Genomic DNA, 24,675 nt, shown 5'->3' with positions numbered 1-24,675 from the left:
ACAAGTGATGAAAACAGAAAGAAGAGATCAAAATTGAGCGAATGCCGCAAGAAAAGAGGGGGATGGCGGACACACGGGTCGATGGGTTGAAGGCAGAAGACCGTTGCAGGTGAAATCACAAAAGCTTTTGGACTGCGTGGGTGCAGAGAATAACACGAAGAGACTGAGGCGAAAACAGAAGCACCCGGGACCTGTGGAAATGGAAACAAGATGGATGGAGGAGTGAATAAATGCACGGTGGCGTGTACCTAATCCAAGATGATGGACGTACAGCTGGAGACTGAGACAGCCGGAGACTGAGACAGCCGGAGACTGAGACAGCTGGAGACTTGACAGCAAGTTCTGCAGCCGGTAGCAGTGGAGGACCACGATGACCAGGCTCACCGAGGCACCTTTTGTCCATGCTTGCTCACCATGAGAATCTCATTGAAACAAACGTGCTCTGGAGTGGAAAGAAAAACCCCACGGGGGGCAGAAGAAGAAGAAGAAGAAGAAGAAGAAGAAGAAGAAGAAGAAGAAGAAAACAACCAGACAAACAAGGATTCGGTGCAAGAACTCAGACGCATGTCATCGTCTCCAGAATACAGGGCCGAGTATTCACAAACCCCCCGAGTCACTGTCACACGCCTCGGTCCTGACCGTGGACGGCCCCGAGGGGCCGCGCCGTTGGGGGGCTCTGCAGGACGGGAAGTACGACACGGCGCAGCCGGCCAACAGGTGCGGCCCACCGCTGGAGGTCCGTTCGGGCGCGTGAAAGGCTTCGGCGGGTCACGGGCCAACATCTGCTCCCCGTGCATGTGACCGCCGGCTCCTCTCGGGGAGTTAAAATGGAGGGCCGTGTTGTGTGTAAGCAACGGCCAGGCTGGCAACAGGCCTCACCTGCAGGCCGACCGCAGCATGAGCCTACCGAGAGGGGGAAAAAAAAGCACACCCAGCTAATTCAACGCACCCTCCCCCCCCCTCCTCCCCCATACACAGTTAATCATCGACAGAGATGTGAACGCCCGCACGACGTCGGCTTGCTCGGTTACACTGTTGCTTCCCGTGCACGAGCGGAGTCGTCGTCAGGCTCCTAATCCGCTCTGCAGGCGCGGCAGCGGCCGCTTAGCACGGCGCCGTGTCCGGCTGTCGTGCGGACGCGTAACGGGAGTCCCGGCGCACGCCGACGGAGAGCCGCTCGGAGCGGAGCGGAGCGGAGACCGGGCGATAGGCGGGGGGGGGGGGACGGGGGAGGGGAGGAGGCGATGTGCTGCGTCGTACCTCTTTTAGGGATCTCCTGCAGCGGGATCGTGTCCCCTCCTCCGTCGTAAGGCAGATAAGGGTCGGCTGACGGGTCCTCCGCCTCCATGACGGAGCGACGCGGCGAGAGGGGGGAGAGAAAGGATCCCAAGGCGACGCGCTGTGCGCAGCGCGGCTACCGGCCCCCGCTGCCCGCTGCCATGTTTCTGTCGGCAGGGCGCGGAGAGAGGCGACGCCGTGTGTGTGAGTGTGTGTCTCTCTCTCGCGCTCTCTCTCTCCCTCTCGCGCTCGCTCTCTCTCGCTCTCTCTCGCTCTCGCGCGCTCGCGCGCTCGCTCTCTCTCCCTGTCGCTCTCTCTCGCTCTCTCTCTCGCGCTCTCTCTCCCTCTCTCGCTCTCTCTCTCCCTCCCTCCCTTTCTCTCCCTCTCTCTCGCTCTCCCTCTCTCCCTGTCGCTCTCTCTCTCTCTCGCTCTCTCTCTCTCTCTCGCTCTCGCTCTCGCTCTCCCTCTCTCCCTGTCGCTCTCTCTCTCGCTCTCTCTCTCTCTCTCTCTCTCTCTCGCTCTCGCTCTCGCTCTCGCTCTCTCTCTCTCTCTCGCTCTCTCCGCGGCAGCTGACTGCCCGGGGCCGATGACGTCATCACACGACCCACCGAGGCCAGGTTCAGTTTGGTGATTAAACAAATATAATTATGTAATACAGAAATAAAAGGCCGCAAGGCAAAAGAAAAAATTAAGCATCTTTTTTTTTGGTCATATTTACTCCTATGTCGGTGTTCACGTGCTCACATATGCTAAGCCAATCAAATGTTTTTTTCCACAGACGTTATTTGGATTGATATGAACACACTAACTGGATTAATTCTAATATTGGGGGAAACTACAAAGAAAGAAGTAAAATCTGTCTCACGTTACATTATTGAAAAAAACCACATTTGATTGTAACAGAATAGAGAAAATGTCTACCTAACAGGGCTGAGCAGGGCCCAATCAGCCCTGCCCTTAAGGAAGACACCATAGTTCCGGTCATGGGGGGGTGGCGGGGGTGGTGGAATAGCCCATTTTGAGGAAGAAGGGGGAAAGAAGATGACAGGAAGACACAGTTTAGCAGTATGAAGTAGGGATAATAATAAACTTTATTTGTACAGCACTTTTCTAAACAGGGTGACAAAGTGCTTCACAGAACAGGATAAAAGTTAAAAATGGAAGTTAAAAAACCCCATTGTAAAATGCGCGTTATTGGATTTTTGCCAATATCCGATATGCTGAAATTTTACAACTCATTTTGGCCGATTACCGATGCCGATGTAACCGGTTATTTTCTTGCCCGGTGCGGGATTCGATACGGGGTGTACTGCACCACAAGGCGACATCACTAACCGCTCGGCTAAAGGGTCAGACCCGTTAGCTAGCTAGGGGGCTAACGTGTCTTATTAGTAGTTTACAGTCGTCACCCTCCCCGGAAGCGCGCCCTCGCGCTTTGTTATTCCCGTGCTCCGAAGAGACTTCTGAGGATCTGCACACTTCCGGATCCCGCCGCTGCCACCAATGTAACCGGTTACTTTGTTGCCCGGTGCGGGATTCAATACGGGGTGTACTGCACCACAATGCGACGTCACTAACCGCTCGGCTAAAGGGTCAGACCCGTTAGCTAGGGGCTAACGTGTCTTCCGGGCACGTCCGGTCATGTGAAAAGAATTAACCAATCAGCTCCACAGGACTTTCTTCACCCTTTCCGCCCCAAGGACAAATCTATGTGTGAAGCTACTGTGCGGGATTTACGGAGCTGGGAATACGTTTATCTTTGGTTTGAAAAATGTTCTTAGTTAAGTTAGTTTGGTAAGGCCTACTGCTAAATTTCCGCAACTTTTCAGCACGAAATGGCCAACGGCAGAACGCTTGTAATATAGACCAATGGACTGTGTGCACCCTCTCTTCCGCATTCCGACTCGGCCAGCTCGATCATTTCCGGGCAGTGCCGGAAGTGATACGGAAACTGACAACAACTGCGAAGCAACGGCGACTTTCACTCGGTCTCTTCAAGATCTACCCCAAACTCACGGTTAACGACGTTAGTCGCATTATCAAAGAAGCACGCCATACGTCAGTTACCAAAAAGGAGACGGGCTTCAAACTTTATGTTTCAAACTACAGCCATAATTACGAAGGTAAAATCCGGACGTGTAATATTAGCACCTAGCATGTTTTTGTACTAGCCAATGCTAGTGTAGTGGTAAGTTACCACTAACGTTATGTTTCTATGTGTCAGTCACTGTTACAATTTTCCTAACGTCATTGTCAATCTCAGTTTCAAACAAGGGTTCAACAGCAGAACTATAAATCTACGAAGAAACGCCAAAAGCCTCACAGTTTGCGTGTAAGCAAACGTAATCTGTAGGTTCAGTGCAGACCGGTTCATGAGACGGGTTCCTGTTCGTCAAATCAATAAAGTTTCTGTGACTCATATCGCTGCTATGAATAGGATACTGTTAAAGGCTCCGTTAAACATATATTTCATATGACACCCCATACATAACCCTAGTGTGTAAAAATGTGTAAAAGTAATGGGATTCACAGAAACTATACTGCGTTCTGAGTTCTGTTACTTCTTGTGTTCCCTATTATTTTGAACGAGTAAAGTGAGATTAGTAATGATTTAGCTTCAAGTTTTGATTTACACATTAGTGCATATCAACTGTGGGTTTTTTTTTTGGTTAATTATTTTCTCATTCATAGGATCAATTCATGCATCATTCATATTTTTCTCACTGTACTCATGTGTTCTCCTTTTATTACAAAAGTTTACTAATTTGTTGTTTTTAAAAATAATGTTTAACTGCGCTCGCAACAAGTACAGTATGTACTGTAACAGGTATGGGTATTTTCACAGATTGTACTTAGGGATTCCCACTCTGTGCAGCTACAAAGCTGCCAGTGTACCTGTGTGGCAGGTACAGCTTTGTGCAACCATGTGGCAGCACTTCTTTACCAGACTGCACATTATTCCCAGCTGAAGATCACCTCTCTTCCCCCAACACACAGCTGCACGCAAACTGAGTAGAGGCGGCATAAACCAAGAACCATGGCAACTAACTTTCTTAACACGGTACTTTTACCAAGCAGTGGCATCCTGCTCATCATATTCTTCATAAATGTTATAAGTCCATTATATCCTCTTTCAATGTTGTATTGTGTAAACTGTGTTAACACAACATCCATTGCACGTTGTCCGTCTTGGGAGAGAGATCCCTCCTCTGTTGCTCTCCCTGAGCTTTCTTCCTATTTCTTCTCCCCCGTTAAAGGTTTGTTTTGTTTAGGGAGTTGTTCCTTATCCGATGAGAGGGTCTAAGGACAGGTTGTTGTGTTGCTGTTAAGCCCACTGAGGCAAATTTGTAATTTGTGATATTGGGCTATACAAATAAACGTGACTTTTATTCTATTTATGGATATTTGTTTGTGTTTATTGAAAACTTGTTGTTGTTTAAATGCAGGGTGTTAAACCTGGTCTGGTGAATGACATGGTGATTCTTTCAGCCAGGCCTCGGGAAAGGAGACTGGTAGAAGGCATCAGGTTATTATTATTATTAAAATATATTTTTTGCAGTAATCTTATCAGCTAAATATCAGATAAAGTAATCACCTGCTACATTATAGGATACATTTTATTTTAGCATTTATTGGTAGTATGAATACTACCAATAAATGCTACTGTCAGTCGATCAAGTAAGAAAGTCCAAACCCGATCTTTTCGGGCTTTTCACACAAATAAGGTCTTTCTACTACTCCTTAAATACAAATAAGGTCTTTCTACTACTCCTTAAATACAAATAAGGACCTTCTACTACTCTTTAAATACAAATAAGGTCTTTCTACTACTCCTTAAATACAAATAAGGTCTTTCTACTACTCCTTAAATACAAATAAGGTCTTTCTACTACTCCTTAAATACAAATAAGGTATTTCTTTATTCTCCGGTGTTTCATTTGAATGTATTCTTCAGCTTACTTTACGCAAACAATGAGTTCATCTTTCTGAGTGAGAACGAGTCATCTTTTTTTGTCTTTTTCATAGGAGCAACTTGTCTAAGGGAGTCAGTTCACCTCTGGCTGAACTTTCCACGCTCAGGGTGGACGAGGTCTACAGTGATCTCTCTAGTGATGGGGCTCCTCTCATAACAACTATGGCCAGACCGATAACGTGTCTCTGGTAGAATCTACGTTCGGTAAGTGTAGTTAGCATCTTTTATTTGTGTTTGTTAGCTTGTGACAGGCAGTGGCTGACACAGCAGTGGTTGAGAAACATACAGCAATACCCACTACGACGTTACGCCAGCAGTCTGGTCATGGTAACAGGCCTGGGCGGAAGTCCATGAATACTGGGATGGCATCCAGCGCTTTACCAGTGCCCCTGTCCATAGGGTTAGTGGTTGTCAGGAAAGGCATCTGATGAAAAACGTTGCCAAATCAGTATGCGGATTGAGAAGACCATACCGGATTGGTCAAGGCCCGCGTTAACAACGACCGCCATTGGTGCTGTGCTGTCACAGGATGGAAACTATAAAATCCGCTGTGACGGCCCCTGAAAAACAGGGGACAAGCCGAAAGAAGAAGAAGATACCAGAGGTGTAATCAACGTTTGCAGAAAGATTTACTCCACCTGGCTGAGATTTTTATATTACGTGTAATATCTGTTTATCGTGACAGCAAAACCAAGTTTGCCTGGGAACTGGTCATTGGCAGTAGTCTAAAATTCAAAGCCGCCGAGACGTCAGGGCAAAGCGACCCGCACTGCACTTAAATTTATGCTTCAGATTTTTGTTTAGGACCAAGCCAGGGAAGCAGAGGAGGGGGGAATCCCCGCCACCAACAGCTCCCAACGTCTCTGCCACCGCCCTGTCAGCCCTCGGAGCGCACGACGACGGACGCCTTCAGTGGCACCACCGGAGCAGGGGGGGGACCCGCACAAGCCCGGTTGGGATCGAGGTCCAGACTAGAAAAGAGGCCTACGTTGCACACCACGCCGTTTTTCGGGGTGAAAAGTGACGCACCTCGGGCCGCCGCTGTCGTTTCATATGGTTGAACTTTGAAACATTAGCTAAGTACAGTTTTCATTTTTGCTGTTACACAACAACCGGCAGCAGCTAGCAAAAAGCTAGCATGGTTAATGCTATTTTTAAGTCACAGAGGAAATATGTTACATGCAGAGAGCTTTTATTTGACTCTTGGTCGAGTAAAGTAAATACATAACTTACATACTGACTCCTGTTCACTGCCACAGTCCCAGGATAAATGGTCGGCACAGCATCAGCATGTGAAAACCCAGTGACGTTTGCATTAGGTTATTAAAACACTCCTCACTGAAATGAGCATTACAGATACGCAGTCCCTCCAGCTTTGTAGGCATGTGAGCCCCACGTCCGTAAATAAATTCCAACCATTTCAGCAGCATAGTGGGATGTTTTCGTGGATGGTGGAAGGAAGCCCCAAAAACTGCACATTCTACCGTGTTTGCCGTCAAAACCTTCACTATGCTAATGCTAACTCACTCTCTGTACTGACAAGCCTGCACTGCGCAGGAAGTTTCGGGGTTGTTTTTTTTTTACCCGCCCTGCATTTGCATATTAGACAGCGATTGGCTTTCGGATTTGTGACGTACCAAATCTGGTTTCCCCGGGGAACGACTGACTCTCGGGTTTTAGGGAAGTGCCACAGACGGCTCGTCCTCCAGTAGAGGAATATGAAAACACCGCTCTAATGACAAACTCTGCGCAGATACGAGTCAGTAGTCGAGGCCAGACATTTCAGGGGACACAAACATATAAAAAAGACCATTTTGAGCGGAGGGGTCCCTTAAATGTGTGCCCGCTCACGTCAGCTAGCTACCGTAAGCTCAAGCTAATGTTATAGCCTCCACGCATGCACGCAGACACACACACACACAGAGAAGGCCCAGGTAGTAGTAAGACCCTACACAATTTTCTCACTCTCATTACCCTCGGACCCGAACACCCCGTGCACTCGATGTTTTACTTTTACACGTTCTTCATCGCCGATGAGCCAAGGCCAGGGACCGTCAGGCTGCAAAAGAGAATTCAGTGCATCGCTTTTCCTTTGCTAAAGCGCTCAAAACGGGTCCCACAGACCCAAGCGAAACACAAGGGTTAAATTATTTGTAAAATAAAGCAAATTCCAAAAATAACAAAACATGGGGCATCACTTGACTCGTGTCATGTGAACGGACTGAATCGACTCGGCTTCTGGTCCGTGTGTGGAAAAGGCAGCGCGCTCGGTGGACTTCTTGATACTTACCGCGCAGTCGTCCAGCTGCAGCCAGCGGTGTTGCGCGAGGTCGCCCGTCTAATGAGGACGTCCCCCGTCTGCAGCAGTGCAGCTCTCGGCGGGTTTTCTCTTCAGCTATTTCACTAATATTTGTCAAACACTGAAGACGACTCGGCGCTCTCTGCTTGGCAGGACACAAGCTCTCAGATGAGTGCACACACACACACACATAGAGCACATGGGGGTGGGGCTGATACAGACACACAGGCACATGTCTCTGTCATCATGCCCATCATGCATTTTTTTTTTGGGGGGGGGGGTTTCTTTCAATTTTCTCCCTTTTTCTCCCCAGTTGAATCTGGTCAGCAGTCCCAGCAGTCATTGGCTCCAGCATCCCCGCAGCCCTGAGAGCAGGATAAGTGGTTTGGATAATGGATGGATGGATGAATCTGGTCAATTACCCCGCTCTTTTTGAGCCGTCCCGGTCGCTGCTCCACCCCCTCTCTGCCGATCCGGGGGGGGCACCCCGACCGACCAGAGGAGACTACCGGACATCCTCCGACTCCCCACCCGCAGACACAGCCAATTGTGTCTGTAGGGATGCCTGACCAAGCCGGAGGTAACACGGAGATTCGAACCGGTAAGCTACGCTACGCTACCCGTGGGGCCATTCACGCATTGTTTTGAAGCGGAGGCTAGTGGTGGCAAATGCACGCGGACAGCGAATCACAACTTGTTAACGAGAACTATTTTATTAGAGTCAGAAATATTACAGAGGGACTTTCCCCATTAATTGATATTCCTTGGGTCAAGAGCTGTTGGCTTCATCTCTTGCATTGAGAGTTTTTATCTTTGTGTGTGTGTGAGTGTAGTATGTATCTGTATGTAGACGTGTGTGTATGCATGCTTCGTTATTTATCTCTTGTAATTATCCCTGATTGTTGCTTGTGTTTTAAATGTATGTGTAGGCATATGCATAAGTTTCCATCCATCATCCAAACTGCTTATCCTGCTCTCAGGGTCGCGGGGATGCTGGAGCCTATCCCAGCAGTCATTGGGCGGCAGGCGGGGAGACACCCTGGACAGGCCATCACACACACACACACACACACACACACACACACACCTAGGGACCATTTAGTACGGCCGAGTCACCTGGCCTACATGTCACCTGACCTACATGTCTCTGGGCTGTGGGAGGAAACCGGAGCCCCCGGAGGAAACCCACGCAGACACGGGGAGACCATGCAAACTCCACACAGAGGACGACCCGGGACGACCCCCAAGGTTGGACTACCCCGGGGCTCGAACCCAGGACCTTTCTTGCTGTGAGGCGACCACGCTAACCACTGCGCCGCCAGGTTTAATAATAATAATGATAATAATAATAACAATAAGTTTTCGTTTCATTAACTCTTGCATTTGTTCTCTAATATTGCCTACATTTGGAATTTCGTCACCCTGCAATGCACTTTGTGCTAACTGCTTGAAAAGTGCTCTATAAATAAGATTATTATTATCATCATTATAATATGTTAAAGTAGCCGACCGGCGCTCATGGGCGGCTATGCTGTCAGGTAGCTACACTTCAGAGAAACAGCAAAGGATCACAAAGGAGCTTTCTGAGGAGCGCACAATAAAGAAAGGGGAACGCACAATGCATCTTAAGGCTCTTCTGAGCAGCTTTGTGCTGACACACAGGAGGTTACTCAGTGACAAAGAACATCTTAAAACAAACTGGTACCGCTTCTTAATATTTTAAAGTATTTGCAAACTAGTACAATAGTGTTAGTGAAGTAAATCAGGATAGTGCTCAGTGTTAGTATATTAGCAGTATAGCATATTAGCATCAATATATGATCAGTTTATCAATAGTATAGTATGATATATATATATACTGCTACTCTCGGCTGCTCCCATTAGGGGGCGCCACAGCGGATCATCCGTCTCCATCTCTTCCTGTCCTCTGCATCTTCCTCTGTCACACCAGCCACCTGCATGTCCTCCCTCACCACCTCCATAAACCTCCTCTTCGGCCTTCCTCTTCTCTTCCCTGGCAGCTCCATATTCAGCATCCTTCCCCCAGTATACCCAGCATCTCTCCTCCACACATGTCCAGACCATCTCAATCTTGTCTCTCTTGCTTTGTCTCCAAACTGTCCAACCTGAGCTGTCCCTCTAATATAATCGTTCCTCATCCTGTCCTTCTTCGTCACTCCCAATGAAAATCTCATCATCTTCAACTCTGCCACCTCCACTTCCACCTCCTGTCTTTTCATCAGTGCCACTGTCTCCAAACCATACAACATAGCTGGTCTCACAACCATCTTGTACACCTTTCCTTTAACCCTCGCTGGTACCCTTCAGGGTACATTTCACCTTTATGTTCATTTGCCAGACACTTTAAATCACGTCACATCGTTTACACATAACAACACTGAAAGAACATTTAAGGACTGTGGGAAAATTAGTGCATTCCAGAGCTAGTCTAGACCGAGTCTCTGCACCAGTCCAGCAACTGGAACTATGTCGACGATACAGCACTCCGCAGAGGCACGACAATGACAAAGTCTGACGGTTCATTTGGACGCACTGTAGGCATCACTGTCAAAACATTAGGAAGACACAGGTGATTCTGTCACTCGCTGTTGCAAGACACATTTCACTTCAGTTCGAACTTGCCTTCTTATGATCTCTCTTTAGCTCATCTCCACTTCCTGTCCAGTGTTAGCTGGCATACATGAACCCTTACAAGGGCTCACATCTTTAACCTGGATTCACGTGGTCTGTCCATCAGCGGAAGTGCACTTATTGGGGTAACATTTTGTGAACAATATTCTGCTGTTTCCCCCATTATTCTCATCTCAAGCCTAAATAATGAAACCCTCAAACATACGTTGATGAGCCAAAACATCACGACGTAATGTGCTGTTGGTCCTCCGTGGGCCACCAAAACAGCACTGACCCTGCCGAGGCAGGGACTCTGCAATACCCCTGAAGGTGTCCTCTGGTGTCTGGCACCAAAACACTAGCAGCAAATCCTTCAAGTCCTGTAAATTTTGAAGTGGAGCTGGCTGCCTTGGATTTGTCAGTTCAGCACATTCCACAGATGCCAAATCGGATTGCGATCTGGAGAATTTGGAGGCCAGGGCAACACCTTGAACACTTCATCACGTTCCTCAAACCATTCCCGAACAATGTGTGCAGTGTTTCAAGGAGCATTATCCTGCTGAAAGAGGCCGCTGCTGTCAGGAAATACCACTGCCATGAAGTACCTGGGGGTACCTGGTCTGCAATGACGTTTTGGTAGGTGGCACATGTCAAATCGATGCCCACATGAATAGCCAGACACAGGGTTTCCCAGCAGAACATTGCCCAAAGCATCACACACCCTCCACCGGCTTGTCTTCTTCCCACAATGCATCCTGGTGCCATCACTTCCCCAGGTAAACGGTCAAGTCAAGTCAATTCTATTTGTATTGCCCGATATCACAAATGACAAATTTGCCTAAAGGGGCTTTACAGCAACACAACATCCTGTCCTTACACCCTCGCATCAGATAAGGAACAACTCCCTAAAAAATACTGCCCGTTCTTTTCAGAACAACTGAAACTGGTGATTAGTTTCGTGTACAAATGCCATGATCATTGCATATGAAACAGGTCACTGGTTTCGGGTCGTTATGCCACTGTATTGTTTATAAGGGTGGGGACACCTGCAGTCACTGTGTTGTTTATAAGGGTGGGGATACCTGCAGTCACTGTATTGTTTATAAGGGTGGGGATACCTGCAGTCACTTTATTGTTTATAAGGGGGGGTTACCTGCAGTCACTGTATTGTTTATAAGGGTGGGGGTACCTGCAGCCACTGTATTGTTTATAAGGGTGGGGGTACCTGCAGTCACTGTATTGTTTATAAGGGTGGGGGTACCTGCAGTCAGCTGAGACTGAAGGGGTCACTTAGATGAGTGATGACACGTTTCTGTCAATAAACGTTGTGTCCAGATGAACTGATTCAGCCTTCTGTGGTTTCCTTACCTGGATTATTGAGGATGCATCAAGCCTGCCTGTTCTTGTCTCACCAGACCATTTGAGCTGATAGCAGTGGAGTTCAGTGGTGTACTGACGCACCAGAGGTCTCAGTTTGTTTCTGTACACACTCCAGAGCTTGATAAATTAATTATTTTTAAAAATGACACAATGTCACTTTTTAAACAACCATATTGTCAGAAATTTCACTTAAGGGTATATTCATAAATCAAACATTAGCTGGTAAATGGTCAAATGACACGATCATTTGATCAGATGTCATTTGATAAGTAACACATGACACATGAAAAGTCACTTGAGCTAATCTTCTGAGACAAACTTCAAGGTCAAATCCGTCGCGTTCTGATTCTACAGACCACATTCTGCTGCAGGGTGAAACAGAAGGGGCTGTGATTGTATTTCCACTCTTTAAACTTGTGCCTGAAAAGTCATTTGAGAAGAAAACAGGAAGAATGTGAAGAGTTTGGTCGGGCCCTTCACCTTGCATGCTCTGACCACACAGATGAAAAGGTAAATGGTCATCATGGTCACACACACAAAAAAAAGGACAAATCTGGACAAACCTTTCATTCTGTTTACCTACGCAGGGACAAACTCAGCAGAATAAGCTTTCAGTGCAGCCAGATTCGCGTTTCTGTCCCCGTTTCATCTCTCGCTTGCTTGCTAACTCACTTCACTCGCTCACTTGCTCGCTCGCTAACTCACTTCACTCGCTCGCTCGCTAACTCACTTCACTCACTCGCTAACTCACTTCACTCGCTCACTTGCTCGCTAGCTTACTCACGTCACTCGCTCACTTGCTCGCTCGCTAACTCACTTGCTCGGTCACTAACTCACTTCACTCACTTGCTCGCTAGCTTACTCACGTCACTCACTCGCTTGCCAACTCACCTCTCACTCGCTAACTCACTTCACACACTTGCTTGCTCGCTAACTCACTTCACTCACTTGCTCGATTGCTCGCTAACTCACTTCACTCACTCGCTTGATAACACTTCACTTTGCTCACTCACTCGCTCGCTAACTCAGTTCACTCTCGCTTAATAACACTTCACTTTGCTCACTCACTAGCTAGCTAACTCACTTCACTCACTCGCTAACTCACTTCACTCACTTGCTCGCTAGCTTACTCACGTCACTCACTCGCTTGCCAACTCACCTCTCACTTGCTAACTCACTTCACTCGCTTGCTCGCTAACTCACTTCACTCACTTGCTAACTCACTTCACTCACTCGCTTAATAACACTTCACTTTGCTCACTCACTAGCTAGCTAACTCACTTCACTCACTCGCTTGATAACACTTCCCTTTGCTCACTCGTTTGCTCGCTAACTCACTTCACTCACTCGCTTGATAACGCACTTCACTTCACTCACTCACTAGCTACCTCAGTTCACTTGCTCGCTCGATAACACACTTCACTCACTCACTCACTCACTAGCTACCTCAGTTCACTCGCTCGCTCGATAACGCACTTCACTTCACTCACTCACTAGCTACCTCAGTTCACTCGCTCGATAACGCACTTCACTTCACTCACTCGCTAACACTTCACTTTGCTCACTCGATCGCTCGCTAACTCACTTCACTCACTCGCTTGATAACACTTCACTTTGCTCACTCGATCGCTCGCTAACTCACTCCTCACTCACTTGCTCGCTAACTCACCTCACTCTCTCTCTCTCTCTCTCTCGCTCTCGCTCTCTCTCTCTCTCTCTCACACACACACACACACACAACAGGACAAGGGAAGAACTGTGATATAGAAGCGCTCCCTGTTTCTGCTTAAAGGCCAAATTACAACTGAATTCAACATTCTTATCCTGACTGCAAATCTGTTTCTGAAATTACACAGTATGCACTTGCACAAGATCTTTTTTTTTTTTGCACTGATTGATGGCTTTACTACACAATACATCAAACCCTGTCTGCTCCAATAAACGGATCTTTATCCAGATTTTTAAACGTGTGGTTTTATTTTTATTGCAAAAACTAATTTTCTCCGATGAGCCCAGTTTGAATTGAATCTAGAAAGACGATGAGCTCAGGTTTTCCAATTAATAGAAGAATAGAAGGTATTTGTTTCCCATAAGTAATCACTTTGAATCTGCTCGGTGCGTGCGTGCCGCGCACACACACACACACACACACACACACACACACACACACACACACACACACACACACACACACACACACAGCTAGCTGAGGTTGTGTAGTGAATTTGCCAAGTTCTACGCCAGGGACTTCTGCCAAATTCAAACCAAACAGGCACATTTTCAGATGTGGGATTTCTCAGATTAAATGCTAAGTACTCCACATTTTGGAAGCGTCAAACTCAATCAGCATTTTCCAACCGGCCGTGGTGACCCAACGCAGCCAAGCGTGGCCCAATAAAACCCTCGCTTTGTAGGAGACTTTTGTGTTTGATAAGCTGCAAGCCAAAACTGGAGCAGGAGAAGAATATCACAGCGAGAAATGAATCAGCACATTTCCATCAGGAGGCTGCCGAGCGGATGCTGATGGGACACCAGATCTGGCACAACATCAGGCCAACGTGAACTGCTGAATGGACCGGTCATTGTAGGTGAATGAGAAATGGGCGACTGCACTGGAACATGAACGGGGCCAATGGTGTCAGTGTAAGGCATGGAGGCTACGCACACCACGCAACACAACGGCAAATCAGCGGTCCACCCAAAACCAGGACCACTTAGATGACTGTCCTAACAGGAGAATGAACACGGGTTTAAACCGGCTCTCTTACAACTTACTTCTGATTTGAAAAAAACCCCCCAAAAACACAAGTTATCTTGTTTTAACTGCTTAAAGGAATAGTTCTGAATTTTTCAACTCTGTCTTGGCTTCATCCTCAGCGATCTAGTCCATAGGTTTCATTTTCAGTCACCCATCCTTTTCTTTTCTTTTTTTCTTGGGGGGGGGGGTTCTCCCTTTTTCTCCCCAATTGTATCCAGCCAATTACCCCACTCTTCCCGAGCCGTCCCGGTCTCTGCTCCACCCCCTCTGCCGATCAGGGGAGGGCTGCAGACTACCACGTCTCTTCCGATACATGTGGAGTCGCCAGCCACTTCTTTTCACCTGACAGTGAGGAGTTTCACCTGGGGCACATAGCGCGTGGGAGGATCACGCTATTCCCCCCAGTTCCCCCCTCCCCCCCGAACAGGCGCCCTCACCAACCAGAGGAGGCGCTAGTGCAGCGACCAGGATACATCCAGCTTCCCACCCGCAGGCACGGCTAATTGTGCCTGTAGGGACGCCCGACCAAGCCGGAGGTAACACGGGGATTCGAACCTGTGATTCCCATGTTGGTAGGAAACAGAATAGACTGCCAGGATCCACCCTTTCCTTCATATCGGGCACACAGCTCCATCTTGTCCATTTTTTTTTGAGATACTTTAATGATCTCCCAGGGGCAATTCTTTCTCTGCATTTAACCCATCCTAGCTGTGTAGCTAGGAGCAGTGGGCAGCCGCCGTGCAGCACCCGGGGACCAACTCCAGTTGGTCTTGCCAGGCCTCAGTCAGGGACACAGACAGGAGTATTAACCCGGAGAAAACCCACCGCAGACACGCGGAGAACATGCAAACTCCACACAGAGGCCGACCTGGGATGACCCCCGAGGCTGGACAACCCCGGGGTTCGAACCCAGGACCTTCTTGCCGTGAGGCGACGGTGCTAACCACCGCGCCGCCCATCCACACTTCAGTGTGACTAATGGGGGACAAATTCAAAAGCCGCGTGTCCGGTATGAAGAAAGGGATGGAGGAAATAAAACCGACATGTACCCATGTGCACTACGTGAGCAGGGTGTACAAAGAGAGAGAGACGCCAAAAAGGTCAAAACACTTCCTTTACCCCCACGTCTAGACTCTGGCTTCTCAGGGAGCTGACAATGACTGAACACGTGGCCTAGAGAGAGGAGAAACTGCCATGTGTCATTTCACCGCAGCTGCTGCCATCTATTTGCGTTGCTGCCTGATGACAGCCCGACCCACCGCCCGATCCGAGACGCACAGGGAAGCTAGGATGAAGGCCAACACACACACAAACACACACACACACACACACAAGCGCAAACATGGCAAAAATGCAGGAAAACCACCAAGTACACAGTGTGGCGAGGCTGGCCGTCGTGGTGTTCATGATGGACAGGACGTATAATAAGACATAACCGGGGGGGGGGAGCAGAAATGAGTGAATTTTCAAGATGAGCACAAGCACATTTATGACAGGGCAGAAACAACAGGGGAGGCCGGAGACACAGGTGTGACGTCCCACAGTCGGACACACGGGTGAAATGAGAGCAGGACAACAGGCGGGTGGTGTATGCTGGCAGCACGGCAGAACGGGAGGGAGGTGACGGGCGCGACCACGTCGACGCCGGGCTGCACACGGCACCTCACACGTCACAGGACGGCAAAACCAGGCAGCAAGTACAAACAGGCAGGAAGCAAACGGGAGCGTCCGGTCGTCCCCGGTGGACAGACTCAACAAGGCCGGCGTGGACTTTACCCACCGCCAGAACTTAACGACCCCGTCCTGGGACGCAGCTGTATCCTGTACATTTGAGAACCTGTGGAAGTTCTGCTGCAGGTTCTTCTTTTGGCTTCCACTGTATTTCAAGAACCGGCAAGCAAATACATAAAGACATCGGTTACACCCCCCCCCGCCCCCGCCTTTTCTCCCCAATCTGGCCAATTACCCCGCTCTTCCGAGCCGTCCCGGTCGCTCCTCCACCCCCTCTGTCGATCCGGGGAGGGCTGCAGACTACCACATGCCTCCTCCAGTACAAGTGGAGTCACCAGCCGCTTCTTTTCACCTGACAGTGAGGAGTTTCTCCAGGGGGACGTAGCACGTGTGGGGGGGTCACACTATTCCCCCCTCGAACAGGCGCCCCGACCGACCAGAGGAGGCGCTGGTGCAGCGACCAGGACACATACCCACATCCGGCTTCCCACCCGCAGACACGGCCAATTGTGTCTGTAGGGACGCCCGACCAAGCCGGAGGTAACACGGGGATTCGATCCGGCGATCCCCGTGTTGCTAGGCAACGGAACAGACCGCTACGCCACCCGGGCGCCCACATCGGTTACACTTTCAACGTCACTTGTCATGCGCCGTTGAGCACAGAAAACAGAAGCGACTTTCCCGCCACGGTTTTCAAAAATGGCGGTTGTAGCCGCGCTGTGTAGCGGTGACGGCGTGATGACGCGTTTGACCAATCACGATCGACAGCGCTGTTAGCGCCGCCTGAACGAGTCCGTTGCTCGAATTTAGCGTTGCCTCCTGAGCAGGGGACATGACTAGGATGTGGGAAGTACCTCCAAAACCAGACCGTCGCCAATGGATCCAAGATCTTAACAAGCCCGTTAAGTTCGGGCACGTTAAGTTCCGACCGTGGGTAATGCCGAGGACACATGATGAGCAGGAAAAACGCCGCACGCTGGCTGAGCCATTAGGTAGGTAGCTAGCTAGCTAGCTAGCGTAACCGGTTATTTTCTCGCCCGGTGCGGGATTCGATACGGGGTGTACTGCACCACAAGGCGACGTCACTAACCGCTCGGCTAAAGGGTCAGACCCGTTAGCTAGCTAGGGGGCTAACGTGTCTTATTAGTGGTTTACACTACCTTGGGTGGTGCAGACCCCTCGTATTTCCCGCTTTGCTGCTCCGCTCAAAGTTCAAACCATCTAGACCTTGAACCCTGTTTGCCGTTGACCTGTGAAATGCTTTTCTGTCGTTGGCAGCAAAGCTAAGTATGACAAGCTGTTTAGGCTACTAGGCACTTCGCTAACGGTTAGCTGTCGGTGCGAGCTGTTCTGCGACCCACCCGGCGGCGAGCAAAACTTTGACCGCTCATCATGTGTCAAAAGGCTGAAGGGCTCTATATCTAGCCAGCCACAGGTCAGCAGAACCAGAACCAAGACCCTGTTGGCACTGATAAATAGGAAGGTTAGGAGGGGATGCGGGTGTCCAACAGGAAGGAGATTTACAACTCTGGAGGGCTCAACCAGGATCCAATGTGGGAGGAGAACATCAGACATGGGACAGACCAAGCTGTGGGGTGGGGGTGGGTGGAGTTTCCTTGACCAGACTGTGAGGGTGATGGGAAGGGTGGGTGCTGGTTTGGCAGGTCCCATCGCTCCCTACCTGGGGAGGCAGCGTCCCCGTCCAGCAGGTTGTCATCCTCCGTGGTGTGGAAGTCCATGACCACGCCGGCTCCATCCAGCAGCTCTTCGTCGCTGCTGGCGCTGGTGATGCTGTTGTAGCTGTTCCTGCAGTAGCCCCTGTTGTACAGCTGCTCCGACTCCATTTAGTGACGCGCCAGTGCCCTGGTGGGGGGGGGGGGGTAAGTGGGGAAGGAGCGGGAAGGAGGGAGGGAGGGGGGCGGAGGTGTGCATGTCGGGGTGAGGAGATATATACACACACAACACCATACTGTGAGGAGGTTTTCTGTTAGAATATACAGTGAACAGGGTGAAGTACATCTGCTGGAGACCACCCACCCACACACACCCACCCACCCACCCACACACACAAACACACACACACACACACACACACACAAACTTGCACACAAGTAGTGTAGGAACGTAGATGTGTTCAACGGACTGGAAAGACACACACAAGTCACTGGTTTGAACCCCCAAACTTGTTTGTGAGAGTGGCAGAGTCGGTCCCGCCTCCATTTCACACTGTCTAGACGCTCTTAACCGACTAGGACGCCCCCTGCAGTGTGAAAACGGTATAATCTGTTTTGTTTGGTTCATTGACACAGGCAGAGGTATTCAGCAGGGAGCCGTTTCGGTGCCATTTAATTTGAAGTTTAAATTAAGTTTGTTAGATTCTATTTATGTAAACTTAAATTATTTCCCTTAAACCAAAGAATTAAACAAAGCGTCATTGGCAGCAAGGACAGCACACATCCCAGAAGGCCTGTAGTCATCCAACTGGAGAGGACTGGTTGTACTGGGAATCTTCCCAGGAGGGATTAGTTTAACTGTCTGAGTGAGAAGCAGGGCTTTTGATGGATGGATGGGGGGATGGAGGAATGGATGGATGGATGGAGGAATGGATGGATGGATGGAAAAAACAAAGTAGTGAGGATTGGGCATGAAAAATAGAAGAACAGAGGAGGGAAAGAGAAAGACAAGACACCCCCCCCTTCTTTCTCCCCAATTGTACTTGGCCAATTACCTCACTTTTCCAAGCCATCCTGGTCGCTGCTCCACCCCCTCTGCCGATCCAGGGAGGGCTGCAGACTACCACATGCCTCCTCTGATACACGTGGAGTCGCCAGCCGCTTCTTTTCACCTGACAGTGAGGAGTTTCACCAGTGGGATGTAGGGCGTGGGAGGATCACGCTATTCCCCCCAGTTCCCCCTCCCCCCCGAACAGACGCTAGTGCAGCGACCAAGACACATACCCACATCCGGCTCCCCACCCGGGATGCCCAACCAAGCTGGAGGTAACATGGGGACTCGAACTGGCGATCCCCATGTCGGTAGGCAACGGAATAGACTGCTATGCTGCCCAGACGCCTAAAGACGGGACATATTTGAGCCATCAGGGCTCTGGGTGGTCCCGGCGTGTTGGGAGACTGAGACGGCGATGGCGACATTTGACGCGGATTCGTCATTATTTTTGGCCTTTTAAAGATTTAAACGATTAAATCGATCAATCAATAAGTTGCCAACGAAAGTAATCATTAAGCGCAGCCCTGCTGTGACACTGACAGTAGAATCTGGGCCGGCCCCTGACAAAAACCTTCTACCAACACTAACGGCGAAAAGGGAAGGCCCAAATCTTTGTTCAGGCAAAATTAAAGGAGAGAAAAACGTCAAACTTCCCCTGAAGAACCGACCACAAGCCCCTCCCCCCCTCCCTGAGGCAGAAGACCCCCCCCCCCCTCAACTGATATCTGCAGCAAATTCAATTCAGCTGGTCTGCAGAGCGAATGACGGGCAGCTGACATCATCTGACTGGATGTTGGACTCGGGCCCTGACGGACTGACGTGAAGTCAGCCGAGCGCTGCACACCACACCGCCCGTCTGAGGCTTCTCTGCCACTGTCACCGTTTTAAGTTGTGTACTTCATAATGTAGCCTAACGCACCCTGAGCTACCACTGGTCACTGTATAGGTTTAGTGTAGACACGGTGATGTGGGACCAGGTGTGTTGTGGGATTGTGGTTGTGGTAATCTGGTGGCAGAACTGAAATGTTGTCATTTCCGGGTCTTAAAGGCTGCGCTACAGTAAAGGGAGGCCGCGCTCTGAACTTATTCCACTGTTTTAGTGACATGAACAACGACTCTCTCTACCTGCTCAGTCGAGAGAGAGAGAGAGAGAGAGAGAGAGAGAGAGAGAGAGAGAGAGAGAGAGAGAGAACGACAGAGAGAGACAGACAGACAGACAGAGGGAGAGCGAGAAAGAGAGACAAGCGGGACAGATTGAGAGACAGACAGAGGGAGAGAGCGAGAGAGAGACAGAGAGAGAGAGAACGAGAGAGCGAGACAGACAGAGGGAGAGCGAGAAAGAGAGACAGATGGGCAGAGGGGGAGAGTGAGAGAGACACAGGGAGAGAGAGACAGAGAGAGAGACAGAGGGAGCGTGCAAGAGAGACAGAGGGAGAGCGAGAAAGAGAGACAAGAGGGACAGAGGGAGAGAGCGAGAGAGGGAGAGGGAGAGAGCAAGACAGACAGAGGGGGAGAGAGGGAGAGCGGGAGTCAGAGAGAGAGAGAGGGAGCCAGAGAGAGAGAGGGCGACAGAGAGAGAGCAAGGGAGACAGAGAGAGACAGACAGGCAGAGAGAGAGCGAGAAAGAGAGACAGATGGGCAGAGGGGGAGAGTGAGACAGACACAGAGGGAGAGAGAGACAGAGGGAGAGAGAGACAGAGAGAGAGAGACAGAGGGAGAGAGAGACAGAGGGAACGTGCAAGAGAGACAGAGGGAGAGCGAGAAAGAGAGACAAGAGGGACAGAGTGAGAGACAGACAGAGGGAGAGAGCGAGAGAGAGACAGAGGGAGAGAGAGGGAGACCGGGAGTCAGAGAGAGAGAGGGAGCCAGAGAGAGAGCAAGGGAGACAGAGAGAGACAGACAGGCAGAGAGAGACAGACAGAGAGAGAGAGAGAGAGAGAGAGAGAGAGAGGGAGACAGAGAGAGACAGACAGGCAGAGACAGAGAGAGAGAGTGATCGATATAACAGGGAAGTAAAACTAGGCGGGGTGCGTCAGTTACTCGGCTGGACGGGTCACCAGGGGCCTTGTCTTTATCTCAGCAGTCACCATGGAGGTGTTGCCCTGGCGACCATTGCCAGGATGTGACTCAGTGATTTTCCCCCCCGCCCCTCAGCAACGTGCTCACACCTCCTCCTCCTCCTCCTCCTCCTCAGTGAGCCAGCAGGTTGAAACGCAGCCTTCCAAAGCAGCAGCCGAGTCGATACATGGATCTGTGCGTAGCAGAACAACAACCACACAACAGCCATGCTACCGACAACCTGCTGGAAATGACCCCACTAACTAAACGACCCCACCAACGGCACAGCGACACCAACAAGACCGCCAACAGGTGAACGCCAATCATCAACGCAGTCACGTCCCAATTTTAGTTTGAGGCATCATAAAACAACATGACTCTGCAAAACCTCTGATGACAAACAGGTCCAACCGTGTCCCTTTAGCTGCCGAAGCGACGCGCGTCAGAGGTTTAGCACATGAGAACCGAATCCGTCATCTGATCCGGGCTGTACAAGTCACTATTCTCTACTGTCTGATGAGCCGGGGTGGTCAACTTCATAGTTTGGGAAACTCCCGTGGCTGCTGGTTTCTCCATGCAGACACGGGACTGGTGTGCAGGACCCAGTGCATTTTCTCTTCGGGAACATGACACATGTGGGACGGCGTAGGGTGAGAAGTTAGCATGCACGAGGCGGGAACAGAAATCCTTACGAAGCTTCTTCGTCTCGCGGTGGGTAATCTGTCTCCAGCACGCCGTCCTGAAACACACCTCGTCCATGCAACCGGCGGAGGAAGAGGCTCCGTAAACAAGTCCCACCTCCTCCTCCTCCTCCTCATCCTCGCACAAACTGGGTCACAACAATAAGTGCAGTTTCTGTGTGAGTGCGTTGCCAAAAACAGAATGAAAAATGCAAATTGACGCGCACGAGTATTTCGAGATGGAGATATTTCATTTTTTAACAGGTTCTCCCGTCTCTGACCCGGACTTAGTTCAGCGGTTTTTCTTCATTCCCAAGTTAAAAAGTAACATATTAAAAAAACGTGACGATGTCGTTCACCTCCGACAGTGGAGACCCTCATACACCAAGCCGCCGTGTTACAGAACACCACGCAAAGCTTCAACGTAATACTGGAGTTAATCTGAGTATTATCACTGATTATCTTCAGTTACACGCTAATAACAGGTTGGAAGACGCAGTTACCCCTATACATTTACCCCTATACACCCTAACCTGGCTTTCGTCTGTCCGGATGGTCTGCAATGTAGAGGGTTTTAAAAGGTAGACTGGATTACATTTTAAAGAATATTCTGGCAAATAAACTTATCAAGGGCGTCCGGGTGGCATAGCGGTCTAGTCCGTCGCCTCCCAGATAGCCAAACTGCTGTGGCCCGGACCCGTCCCACACCCGACACTTCACCCGGCCCGCATACCGCGTGGAATGATGGCACTTGGGTGGTCTGCTCCTGTCTGCGAAATATGGGCCAGAACCAAACCATATACTAATGCTGCATGTGCCACATATTTGCCAAAGGTGGCCCACATTTGTTTTGTGATATTTGGGCCATATTCACCATTTACCACACGGGGCGCTGCAGGGTCACATCCAGATCACATGTTGCCCAGAGCACCGCATCTTTGCCAAAAAAGGCCCACATGTGATTTGGCATATTTGGGCCATATTTGCTGTTATACATGTAGGCCACTTCAGGCTCACATCCATTTTGTCAGGGCCAGAAGAGGGCCATCAGTGCCGCATCACTGCCTGAAGTGACCCACATCCGGATGCTATCTGGGCTACCAACATGGGGATCACTGGTTTGAAGCCCCATCTTACCTCCGACTTGGTTGGGTGTCCCAACGGACACAATTGGCCGTGTCTGCAGGTGGGAAGCCGGATGTGGGTTTGTGTCCTGGTCGCTGCACTAGCGCCTCCTCTTGTCGGTCGGGGCGCCTGCTCAGGGGGGAGGGGGAACTGGGGGGAATAGCGTGATCCTCCCACGCGCTACGTCCCCCTGGTGAAACTCCTCACTGTCAGGCGAAAAGAAACAGCTGGTGACTCCACATGTATGGGAGGAGGCATGTGGTAGTCTGCAGCCCTCCCCGGATCGGCAGAGGGGGTGGAGCAGAGACTGGGATGGAAGAGTGGGGTAATTGGCCGGATACAATTGGGGAGAAAGAGCGGGGGGGAGGGAATAAAAAAAATAAAAATCTTATCAATCGGTGTAATGATATACGGCAAAAATATTTATTTCCAAATTGGTTTCTTAAAGACTTCTGGATTCTTCTCTGGGTTGCAAGAGCTCATCTGAAATGTCGAGGAACATGTGAGTCTGGCAGTCATAAGAACAGCTGCACACCGAGTTATGCTAGGGTCAGGGCATTACAGACGGTATTTAGCTGCACCTTATGTGCACTTATAGGCCCTTATGTTCGGTGGTCTTTTCTAAATTAACACATTTTTCATCTGTTCTGTTCTACCTGCTCTACACTCCACATTAGTCCAGATGAAATATTGCTTAATGCACCTTTAATGTAGTGTAGGAGCTGCTGAGTCCTCCTGACGGCGACCACAGAAAATCCCCGAACTTTACCCGTCGTGCGGTTTTATGGGTTGACGGCAACTTGAATGAAGTAAATGGGAGGGTATCTTGGCTTGGTTGGTTGACTATTTGAGTCAAACATGTCATAAAGTCATTCAAGTATGCCTGATACTATATCTTGGGACATGATTCCGTTATTTTCTTTAGATCGTTCAAATTGCATTTCTGACTGTGCGCCGCCAGCTAATTTAATTTCCAATCGAAGTTCAAATCTCACTGGCTTTACACACAAACCTCTCTTCTTACTTGACCACAGTAGAATCCTAAGTCTTCCAATTAAATTAACATTAAATATAATTATCCGACATGCTCAACAAACCCTCTATGACTCAAACATGTCAAAGGATCTCCTGTTTGCAGGACAATGATCACTATTCATTTAACATCATCAAATGCCAACCATCATTTCTCCCTCAGGATTTTTTAAAAATCCATACAACAAGCATTTCGTGTACCGACTGAGTTGCTTAGCATTTAGAAAAGTCATCTCATCTTATCTCATCATTAGCCACTTCTCAGGGGTCAGGTCGCGGTGGCAGCAAGCTAAGTAGGGCACTCCAGATGTCCCTCTCCCCAGAAACACCCTCCAGCTCCTCCTGGGTGATCCCAAGGCCAGGCCAGATTGGACATGTAGTCCCTCTAGTGAGTTCTGGGTCTACCCCGGGATCTCCTCCCAGTTGGACGTGCCCGGAAAACCTCCAAAGGACGCCCGAACCACCTCAACTGGCTCCTTTCGACACGAAGGAGCAGTGGCTCTACTCCGAGCTCCCTCCGGATGTCCGAGCTCCTCACCCTATCTCTAAGGCTGAGCCCAGACAACCTACGGAGGAAACTCATTTCAGCCGCTTGTATCCGCGAGCGCACCCTTTCGGCCCTTACCCAAAGCTCATGACCATAGGTGAGGGTTGGAACCAAGACTGACTGGTAAATTGAGAGCGTTGCCTTCCAGCTCAGCTCCCTCTTCACCAGAATGGTCCGGTACAACGTCCACATTACTGCTGATGCTGCATCAATCCGCCTGTCAATCTCCCGCTCCATGCTACCCTCACTCGTGAACAAGACCCCGAGATACTTGAACTCCTTCACTTGAGACAACAACTCATCTCCAACCCGGAGGGAGCAGTCCACCATTTTCCGGTAGAGAACCACGGCCTCAGACTTGGAGGTGCTGACTCTCATCCCGGCCATTTCACACTCGGCTGCAAACCGCCCCAGTGCGCGCCGGAGGTCATGTTCTGATGAAGCCAACAAAACCAC

The 24,675-nt window shown here is 49.7% G+C and overlaps 3 protein-coding genes across 3 annotated transcripts in view; all 3 read right to left on the bottom strand.

Moving 5' to 3' along the window:
* The window catches only part of rela (v-rel avian reticuloendotheliosis viral oncogene homolog A), a 238,703-nt gene extending 233,986 nt beyond the window's left edge, over nucleotides 1–4,717 (bottom strand). Inside the window, exon 1 of the mRNA XM_056300588.1 lies at nucleotides 4,707–4,717. The gene's annotated coding sequence lies outside the window, so the exon portion shown is untranslated. The remainder of the gene's footprint in view (nucleotides 1–4,706) is intronic.
* Nucleotides 1–24,675, bottom strand: part of LOC130130775 (equilibrative nucleoside transporter 2-like) — a 331,770-nt gene that overhangs the window by 182,346 nt on the left and 124,749 nt on the right. The window lies entirely within an intron of this gene.
* The window catches only part of clcn3 (chloride channel 3), a 58,179-nt gene that overhangs the window by 25,211 nt on the left and 8,293 nt on the right, over nucleotides 1–24,675 (bottom strand). Inside the window, 1 exon segment of the mRNA XM_056300835.1 lies at nucleotides 17,732–17,913. Within this exon segment, the coding sequence (XP_056156810.1) occupies nucleotides 17,732–17,894 (163 nt within the window). The 5' untranslated portion in view covers nucleotides 17,895–17,913.

This window comes from Lampris incognitus, chromosome 20 (genome assembly GCF_029633865.1).
Source record: "Lampris incognitus isolate fLamInc1 chromosome 20, fLamInc1.hap2, whole genome shotgun sequence".
Taxonomy (NCBI): Eukaryota; Metazoa; Chordata; class Actinopteri; order Lampriformes; family Lampridae; genus Lampris; species Lampris incognitus.
This window is presented reverse-complemented; position numbering and strand designations above follow the sequence as displayed.